The sequence below is a fragment of the Lineus longissimus genome, chromosome 18 (assembly GCF_910592395.1).
Source record: "Lineus longissimus chromosome 18, tnLinLong1.2, whole genome shotgun sequence".
NCBI classification, from domain to species: Eukaryota; Metazoa; Nemertea; class Pilidiophora; order Heteronemertea; family Lineidae; genus Lineus; species Lineus longissimus.
In genome coordinates this window covers 6,412,056-6,423,103 of record NC_088325.1, presented here as the reverse complement: position 1 = coordinate 6,423,103, position 11,048 = coordinate 6,412,056, and the positions used below count along the sequence as shown (strand labels likewise).

General features: G+C 41.1%; 1 protein-coding gene across 1 annotated transcript; it reads right to left on the bottom strand.

Moving 5' to 3' along the window:
* Positions 1-6,202: 6,202 nt before the first annotated feature.
* LOC135502446 (growth hormone secretagogue receptor type 1-like) lies at positions 6,203-10,741 on the bottom strand. Its single transcript, XM_064795282.1, has 4 exons — positions 10,664-10,741; positions 10,263-10,335; positions 8,770-9,118; positions 6,203-8,156 (listed from the first exon to the last, which is right to left on the bottom strand). The coding sequence occupies exons 3-4, from the start codon at positions 9,066-9,068 to the stop codon at positions 7,448-7,450; spliced, it is 1,008 nt and encodes a 335-aa protein (XP_064651352.1). The 5' UTR covers positions 9,069-9,118; positions 10,263-10,335; positions 10,664-10,741; the 3' UTR covers positions 6,203-7,447.
* Positions 10,742-11,048: the final 307 nt, after the last annotated feature.

Genomic DNA, 11,048 nt, shown 5'->3' with positions numbered 1-11,048 from the left:
GTGTACCTTTTTTCCGGTACCTTTATTTCCAGTACTTTTTTCTTGTACTTTTAATTCCTGTACCTTTATATCCGTACCTTTTTTCCTGTACCTTTTTTTCCTGTACCTTTTTTACCGTGTACCGTGCGTATACACATGATTGTTGTTGATGTAAAGAGTACAAATATTACACTATATTTTGATTACGAACTGGTAATAACATCCATCATTTTATTTCGCTCAAATATACTTTTAGTAGTCTCCTCTGTCCCTCGTCATTAAATTAAAATCTCTTTAAGTACTTTACGCACCGTCATTAGTTTGGACCTCATACAGCTGCTTAATCACGTCTACCTTGAGTAGGTTATGATGATCAATCCTAAGTTGTCTACAAATCACGTTTATGTTTTTCCCCACATTTGATCGACTACCATTAATTGTGAGAGCTGCACAAGTTCTTTCTTGTACGTTCTCCATCTTCTGAGAACTTATGTCGAATTTCAGAGATCTAGAAAAAAACTGTTTTTCGGGACCACATCACCGCATATTTTCCGAAGCAAGCGTTCCATGGGATGTTATGCATCTAATGCATTTTCGCAAGGTAGTTCAGACTCTTTTCAGATACCTGACGGATAAGTTCCTTAAAACTTAACCATATCATAAACTCATAACATAGATACGATTGTACGATTGTCTCTACCTATTTTCTTTAAACTATGCATGTCCAGGCACCATGCATGCCACCAGGAATCATGTATGTACAGGTACCATGCATGCCCGGGGGTCATGCTCGTTAAGGCACCATGCATGTCCAGGCACCAAGCATGTCCCGGCACCATGCATGTCCCGGCACCATGCATGCCTAGGGACCATGCTTGTCAAGGCACCGTGCAAGTCAGGGCACCATTCTTGCTGAGCACCATGCAAGTTCATGAGGAACTATACAAATGTCTGGGCGCCTTCATGCCCAGGCACCGTGTATGCCCAGGCATCATGCATGTCCTGGCACCATGTATTTTACAGGCACCATGCGTATCCAAGCACCATGCATGTCAAAGCAATATGCATAGCCAGTCACCAAGTGGAAGTGATAAAAGATTGTCTGTTTACGCCACCTGAAATATGAGGGAGATAAAGTGTATCTGCTGTACTGAGTGTTTATATTTCAATAGAGTTGTTTTTTCTCAGAAACTTGACCACTCCACCTAGAAAAATCTTGTCACTGCATGTCTGACACACTTCTGCGGACAATTTGTAGTACGGTATTCTTGGTTTCCATGGTATCTTTTATGTCTTTCCTTGTAGCCAGGCATGGCAGGAACTGCTAGCTAGGTAACAAAGATACATCAAATATCACACGGATAACCTATCTGGACGCGGAGAGGGGCATGAATTTCACCTAACGAGGGGGAGACATATTCTTTTTTAAAACAATTTGTTCTCCGAAATTTTACATGAATGGCCTCTCTGGGGACATTTTCTGCACCTAGCACTACTCGTTATCAGGTTGGCTTGAGAACACCGTTTTGTTGCATCGCAAATCCTAAATTTCATATTCATCAATATTGAAAAAACGAAATAATCTTTGAGGGGTGGGGCATGTCCACATGAAGGAACCTTGGGATTTGACTTCTCCGACTTGGAAAAAAGTATATCAAATCAGAATTCCGTGCGATATGCGATGTATCCTTGCTACCTAGTAGTTCCCTGACTCGCCAAAGGACCCACAAGAACCAAGAAAAAAATTATCGAATACGAGTCTCTTACGAGCGAGACTATACTTTAGGTTTTTTGTAGGAAAAAAATTCACCCAGACTTAAGATCTATACATGCTGGATATCCATTGGACTCCCGGCTTAAGCCCATTCAACGGGCTTCTAAACGTCCAATGGATACCCAAGCACAGGAAGAAACACGTGTCGTGGATGTTCCGCTTTGCGGCTAACATCTTGCAATTTGAATACGATCAGTCATGTTGAAGCACCATGCGGAAGTGATTCATCCTTACTGAATCGCGAGCGAGATGAAAAAAGTATTCCATTTTTACTGATTGCGAATACTGGATGTGGGTTATGGCGAGCTAGAAACTACACTTTGAAACATGGAACTCTTGTCAAATGCATCAAAGTGTTGTCCTCTCTAGATGACACCCAAACAAGTGAAAAGGATTTACAGTTTCTTTGTTTCTTCCCTTCCAAAAATATTAATCCGCTGTTGAAATGATCCCATGTTCCATGACTGGTCTTTCCAATATTTAACGTTTGCTTGTGAATCAGTTTGTAGTAACTTTCTTTGTAGTGAAATACAACTACTGACATTCGATGTTTATAATAGTGTGGTCGAATAAAACCATTTATATATTACATAAATGGTTTATTCGACCACGCTGCCTGAGGTGGCCTGACCGAATATCCTTTTGCTGAGACTGACGTTAGTAAATTTGGATGAGTAAATGCAATATACTGTTGGGAGCGATGGTCAATTTCAAAAAAAGAATCAATTCGATATCAGGCTTGCGGTGTTTGGTTGTTCTGGTAAGATTTCGAGTCCAAACTATCACATGACTCATGTCATCTGACAACACTGGGCTGCATCTTAAACCATTCATAGTGTAGTTCACAGTAACACCAGATACCAACCTTCTGCTATAACTGTATAAATTTACAGACAACTTACTGGCGCGAGCGGAATGTCAACAGAACACACGCAGGTATACGATTTTTTTGTGTAGGAATTGAGCCTGGGTAATATGCAATGATAAAAGATGTTGGTTTCATCCATCGGGAACGGCCACCACATGCATATAAGAGGAATAACTGTTGTATAGGATAGTACACAGTATATGCCTAGGAGTAGCCTTCTTAAGTCGAAACTTTCGTTGTAGCCGAATCTATATTCGGATCTAAAATGAGCAAAAACGCGAAGTTTGGTTACTCCTGATCTTCAGCACCCTCAAAACGTATCAGTTATCTGTATGGAAATACGTATGTCGCATAGGGGTAAGTGATAAGTCAGACATTAAAAAGCTTCAGCTTCGATAACTGAGCCGTGCGCAACTTGTGAACAGCTCAATTGATAGGTGGCATTGAAAACGCCTCTTATTTCTCAAAAAAACCTTTACAAACGAAAGCATCTTCAAGAAAATTTCCCCCAAAAAAGTATCCCAATCTCTTTTATTTTCGATGAAAAGGATGGTAGCACCAGCATCAACATCAAATGTCATGGTTGTGTTAGCTGTATCATTTGAGAAGGAAGGGTCATGGTTGGGGTTAGCTATAACATGAAAAGGAAGGGTCATGGTTGGTCTCAGCTATAACATGAAAAGGCTGGGTAATAGTTGGGGTCAGCAATAGCATCAAAATCAAAGGTCATGGTTAGAGATAGCTCTAGCATGTATGACTATGAGAAGGAAGTGTCATGGTTGAGGTTATCAATAGCATGATGACAAGGACGCGTTATGGTTGGGATTAACAATAGCATAAACGGGAAGGGTAATGATGCTTGTAGTTAGCGCACCACTATAAGGTGTCAGAAGGACTCGAGAGGGTTTGGGTGTTCCACTCCATCGACTCGGGATAAAGCGTCTCAGAAGGCCTTATTAAGGGTCCAATGGGGGTTTGGGGGGGGGGGTGCTTCCCCTAATGCACTGGCTAAAATATGTCAGAAGGCCGGGGGGTTTGGGGGCTCACGATCCCATGTCAAACAGTTTTCTGAATTCACTAGAGCTTGCACTTTACCTATTAGGGCTACTGGCTCATCAAAACCTATTTACTATAAAGGCCTATGCCCCCTATGCCCGGGCCTACTCATGACATAGCGTGAGGCTTATCCATATTGAACCCTTTGAGTGATACGTCCACGGTGTAAGTAGGAAGTTTCCTCTAAGAGTGCTAGTCTGAGAGAGACTGAAACTGGTTGTCATTAAAGGGACAGTACAACTGGCAAATGAAGTGTTGTCAACAGGTAACATTTACAGTATCATACCGCCTTACAACGCACTCGCGGAGCCGCATTTGGTGAACTTCTTACAGAACTTATTAAAGTAATATTATCCCTGTATTTTGGTCAAATCAATTACGAATTAAGTCTCATCTAAGAATGCTAGTCTGAGGGGATAGGAACTTGTTCGTCATTAAAGGGGCAATACACCTGCAAAATTAAATGCTGTCAACAATTAACATATACAGTACATGTATATTTTTATTGTCTTCAAATACACAAGTGTTTAGTGCCGCATTATTTGGTGAACGCCATGCAGAAACTAAGGTGAACTTATCCCTGCATTCTGGTTAAGACTCATACATCAAAATAATGTACATTACATGTAACCACGACTGAACACCATGTTATATCGTAATGTGTAACACAGCAATGTGCTTCTCCCTGCCATGTCATTTTTTCTTGGTCCCTACACTCACCACGGGATACATTATAAACTAAAGCGGGGACGCAATGAATCATTTTGATAAGAGTATAATGCAAACTTGAGGTAGACAATGTCCTTCTAGAAAAAGTGTCTGACCCTATTCTATTCTCTGACGGATTATGGTATGTGTTTCTGTGGAGGCCATGAACAAAGCTCAGATATTAATTAATGCGCATTACATAAAAGAATCCCGGACATTCTATCCGAGGACATTTTAGACTTCTACACCTGGCAATCATAGGGTACTGGACACAAGGGAATGGCCGCATGGAAAATGCATGTTAAGCAGTTGGCACTAAATGTTGCTTGTCTTTGGGCTACTTGCTCATCAAAACCGAGCGATGTACTATGAGGGTCTACATACCCGGGCCTACACATGACATGTACACATAGGCTTTATACACAACCCAGCAATATTGACTGGTGCGCTAATTTGTGTAAGGCTTCTGGTGTAAAGCACTTTGATACACCCATAGTGTAATTTTAAGTTGTATCCACTAATAATTCTCATCTGAGAGGGTTTGGAACTTGTTTGTCATTGGGACAGTGAACCTGCCTTATGGAGTGTGTCAACAGTTAACATACAGTATCATACCGTCGTAGCAGTACAGCATTTAAGATATTAGCAGGCAGTTGAATCTCCTGTAATTCGGAATGGCAGTAACACGCAGTATAAGTTATGAATTAGTAGTCAAAGAACGAACATGTCTTCACTGCGATGTGCAATTCGCCAGGACGCACTGTGCTCACCAGTCTGCAGAGCGACAGTGTATAAGTGCAGATAATTACGACATAAAAGGGTCGAAATCACTTCAAGATAAAGTGAACAGAGAAAAGTAGCTAACACATACTTATTTGGGTCGGATGAGATCTACTCTCATATCGCATGTCTATTGTATATCATAAATTATTAGTAATTTTCAATTGCAAATTTCAATAATTAGTAAGATATGTCTTAGTAAGATTATTTTTGCCAATAAGTTAGTAATCAAAATCTTCGTAAGATTATCCTTAAAAGTTTCTTGTAAGAAAAAAATTGACAAGCTACAAATTGGTGATTTATTACGAAGAAAAAAATCACTAATTTGTTTTTCAAATTTTCATCTCACAAAGAAATTACCAATTTTCTAATCACTCAGATTTATCTGACTAATAAATTGCTAATGAATTAATTGCTAAGATTATTGTTGCTAATTTATTAGTCGGCTTTTTATTGGAGTATGTTTGTTTGTTCTTCTTCTGGTTCATCAGTAAACTATTTTTCTGAACGCTGATGCTTTTCCGATTTTGTTTCAGCTCTTACACGGTAGAAAAAGCGTTTTTCGTTATTTTCAGTAGCGCAAGTCCTGGCGTGAAATACCTCTCCAGCAACGTGAGTGCACGCCGAGAGCCGAGTTCACGTCACCCCGCTTTTACGACGCAACGTCATTTCCATTATCGTCGCAATAGAGGGGTTATCAAGCGTCATCACCGTGATGGCGGAAAAATCGATATCAGCACCAAGATGCCACAGAGTAGCTCCATGGCTCCAGAAAGCGCCTTACTAGTGCATCGTTACATATTGAAAAGATCGACGCTTGGAGAGCTAACTCGAGTCAAATCTGATTCAACATCAGAAAAGCATGATAAATCAGTCAGATTTTGAATTTTTCCTGCACCTGGTCTTCCTCTACCATCGATTGCTTTCAGTGCGTGTCTCCTGCGACACCGACGAGGGTAATGTTATTGTTGTTACGATAAGGACGATTCGGGAAGAAAGGGAATGCACGGTGACTACCACTGGCTGCTCTTCTTTTCAATATCAAAGCTATTCTTTGTAAAAGATTGGAAATCGTGAAGACTAATTTATTTATTTATTCATATTTATTAATATACGTATAACAAAACTCATCGCAACTGATAGCTAAACTTATACGTATAGGTGCGTATACGTTTAAGTTTTGCTTTAAGTTGCGGATCTCAAACTCTCTAGCATATTGTGACCTAACATTATACATGTATATACTGTATGAGCAATGAAACAGATCTGGAAAACTTTAACCTCAACGTGTGTAGCCAGGTCAATATTTTTGTTACAACCTGTATAATAGTTATATCTAAAATTAGTTATATGGTTTGCCACAGGTGGTGTGGCAAGCTGTTGGCCATCTTGGAAACTTCTAAAACTACACACCCAAATCTCATCTCCACAAATTTCTAATTTTTCCCAATTTTATAAACCGGCCAACCCAGACCACCGGGCTGCAATCTTTCCCCTGGATCTGTGACACCCATACACCACCATTAAAAGGTTATTCTATCAGGTTAATTCAATTTATTATGGTTTTTAGTGAGTCACATGTGGGCTCGGTTTCACGGGTTCCAGACAAACCATGATGCAGGCCTAGGCTATGCATGTACTGATGTAGAGTATATGTGCATATGTGTACATGAGTACAGTACTGCATGTAGTAATGGAATGTGGTCATAATAAACGGACTGAATGAATCTCTTTTAATCACTCATTTATATCTGTTGCCAATGGGAATTCGGAATAATTGGCTAGTCGTCCCGGGGAATTTCCATTGGACCCGCCCGAATCTCAGTTGGTTACACGTGCACACGATATCATCCAATCCTTTCCCAAAAGCCACCCAAATATTCAAATTTCAAACCTATACTTCAAATACTTAAAAAGAGAAATCGAGTTTCTGGTCGTTATGTGATGTGATGTTCTAGGATAAAGGATAAAGGATAAAGGAACCAAGCCAACGTTTCTCCATAATCTTTTCTGGAAACTTGAATACAGGGCCTAGCGTTTTTATAATTCCATTGTTGCTTTGCAGTCATGACAGGGAACGATATCGACACATTGGTATTGTAAGGTTACATATGGTGCCATATTCTCGCAAAGCGATGCATTCTCCTCGAGCGCATGGATTCTCCAAAATGGTTGTGGCGATGATGCTCAATCGGGGAAATGTCATCATTTAAATCACATATTATGACATAGGTTAAACATGTATGTATATATAGTTCAGCAGACTTAATATTCCACTGAGTTTATTGTTTCGTAATTGGAAGTTGATTTAAACAACCAGTGAACAATTTCTTGACATCCTGTCTGTAGGTCTTTCCTCCGCCCAGCACGTACAAAAAGAAATTTACAGCATGATTCATAGCGGAGACCTGAGCAAGAGTCCAGCCAATAAGTACGGCCCTTGTCCGCCAATAGTCAGAACTCATGACGTACTGTGAACTCACTTCTGGGATACTAAAGACGAGCTCATTAACTGCGTCCGGTAGGCAAAGAATGATATACGCCACTGAAACTAGAATTAACATACGCGTGAGATGGTTTTCCTTGGCTTTGTCGTTGACGCTCACCATATCTGTTCTTGCGGAAGCCGCTCGCTGGACACCATAGATTATAAGAATGTTTGACGTGAGGATAGTGAAAAAAGGTAAAATAACAGCTATAAATAAGGTCCAACCAGTCACCATAAGCTCGATCCACGGAACCTCAGGAAATGAATAAGCAGGCGTTTCGTCATCAGTCCGAATGAACAACACCTTAATGGTAAAAAAAAAATTGATATTTGCTATCGCAGGAATCAAGGTAACAACTATGATGACTTTCTTTGTTTTCGACGTCGTGCCTGTTGACTTTGCTCTTAGTGGAAATAGAACTTTGTAGGCGCGGTCGGCCGTCATTGCTGCCAGCAGAAGTCGTGACGCGTACTGACAGGAGAAGTTGAAGAAGACGAACCAGCTGAAACGAAGTTATGATATGATCTCACATGACACCAAATGTTTGCTTTCAAGCCATATCAGCCTGCGGAGCATTTTGATAACTGCTCAATGAATCTATTCCGGTCAGATAAAATGATAAAAAAGGACCCACAGAAAAGGCCTAAAACGGGGGTCCTTAAAGAAAAATCATCAAGGGCAGAGAAACGTAATGAATGAGTTCCCTTTCTTCATTTTGACCACAAAAACAGAATGTTGGGTGAGGGTTAAGCGCGCAAATCCGGAAGCTATTTGAACTGACATCCGATGGAAGCGAATCCGATTCAAATCCCTGGGAACGAATTATCTAGCGTCTTTCAACCCGCCATGGAATAAACGGCGTTCGGTTAAAAATACCAGCTCATCGATACCCTGCAGCCTCGTTCCAAGTTATTGCGCCTCCGCCAATTCCTGACGCAATGTTGGATTGTATAGCTACGTTTACGCGAGTTCGTCCCGGCGTTGACCGGAGCGATCTCGCAGGGAGTCGCATGGTTTCACCAGGCTGGGTACCCTGAATGTTTCAGGAGAATCGGGAACGGATGCAAAGTCAGCTGATTTTGCTTACTTACACCATGAGTAGGAAATGTACTTACACATGGAAGTTCTGTCTATCCTGAATGCCATCTCCTAATCGCTGAACAGACAACATATTATACATCATCATTACCAGTAGACACGCATTATCTAACACAGCCAATGACGTCATATACACGCCGGTCGAAACGTGTCTATATTCCTTCTTATTTGTGATCAGAAACGAAATTGTATTCCCGACAAATCCAAAAGTAAAAATTCCATAGATTGCCCAGTGTTTTATGACGTAATAGGCAAGATCTAAAGCCAGGTAGGTCTGAGGAAGAACCTTTACCAAGTTTGTATGATTTAAAGTCATCGTTTCCAGCCACAGAAAACTCACTCGATCTGTCTTGCTGCTTTGGATATCTGCCATAATTCAAGATCACAACTTTTGGGTTAGTCATGTTATACATGTAGTTGGCAACAAAGCGTAAAGCCGAATTTGATCATACTCCGATCGCGTGACTATCGGCGTCCGCATTTTGGTAATAGGTATAGCGTGGTAATCAACAAATGCAAAACGCTGACACCGGTAGTTGCGCGACGGAGTATGAATTCGGCTTAAAAGTTGAGAAGTCTTTAAAATGTTGTAACAGGAAGGATTAGCGTGCCCTGCTACTACTATACAGGAAATAATTGCAATCGATCGCGATGCTTCTTTTAGCACCCCTGGCTTTCTCCCTTTTTCATCATGTTCACCTTGCGGAATCGTAAGAGAGATCCTTCTGATATGGAGAAAAATTAAGATTTTCGGGGCCAACCTACAGGAAAAGCGCCCGCAAATTAGCGATTTGCGACGCCGGGTGAACCGACTGTTATCACACACGACTATAATCGCTATTCTGCATGGCCTCATCTACTATAATGACAATGGCGTCATCTTAAAATCGTCAACCGTGTGAACTGCGTGTAAAATAAAATTTGCTGCGCGATAGAAGACACAGGCCCTTGTAAACCTGTATCGGCCGTGGCTGGTTAATAGACCCGGTGTAAAAGAAATGCGAGTCCTCCGGAATCTAAGTCCGGTCCTTAAAATGTTGTTAAAGTGAATAGAGTCGCCGAGTTCCTTTGTTGAAGATTATGTAGCTAACCCTAACCAAACCATTAACCACATTCGTTGACAATACACAGCTATCGTATGGGGTTCTGCATTCCTAGGACGTCCATTCCTTTTACACCGGCATGCGGATAACGGCCCAAATATGCGAGGGAAATAGCGTGCATTGATGTGTGGATCTAGGAAGTTGTAAAGGTTTGTGGGTTAAGATAGCAAAAATATCCTTAGAAAATACTGAATAATTTATTCTGTCGTGACTGAACATGCAGCCGAAGATTAGACATGCGATGAATATTGCTGGTGAGGTTAGACGACGAAGGCACTCCATCGCGATCGGAAAGCGATATATGTGAGCGAAAGTATCTGCGATGTTGCTAGAGTCAGTAGCCTGCCTAACGGGGTGTGGCATCTTAGCCCAGGACAATAGTACGGAATATTGGACACCAGTCTTACCTGTTTCCAAAGTTATATTCGAACCGTTATTCAAATCCAAGGGAATTGTCACAAAATGAGAATGATATCCTAACTGTATGAGAAAACGAAATAAATGAGAGTTGAGCAGACGTGTTCTTGTACAACTTTCATTTATTTGGGTTTTTTTCAGTCTATCTACTCGAGAGAGGCACAAAGAATCTACCAGGGACCTAAGGGACAAAGGATCTACCAGGACCAGAGGATTCTCATCAGCACTCTGTTGGCTGATGACACTGTGGGTAGACACTTCAACGCCCCAGGACACAAGGGGATGATGCCAAAGCGCATATGCTGGCCTTCATCCGTCTTCCACCGAACTCTCAGGAAGCCCTGCAAAAGTGATTGATCACAGAACTCGACTGGATCCATCGCTTACGCACAACAGCTCCTTTTGGTCCAAATGTACTGGAATAATTAGTCACCTGGCCGCCGATGCATAACCTCGCCCCGATAGGTATCTAAACTGTATATATTATGCGTTCCAGTCCATTCTGACTCTAGTAGCTTAAGTATAACATGAATCTAATGTTACAGAAAAACATATCAAAATTTGCTTTGTAAAAAGGAATCAACTCCGATCCTGTTTCTGAATTATGCACGCATTTTAATTATTTTATGCAGGTGTCTCATTGCTGGTGCGTATCGTACACGTATTTCGTTACAACAGAGAAGAATCAACACCACATACCCTGAGGGTGTTTCTGGGTTCAGCTTACTGCAGTTTGAGGTAGATTTTCTGGGAAGGTCATGATCATCCCGATATCA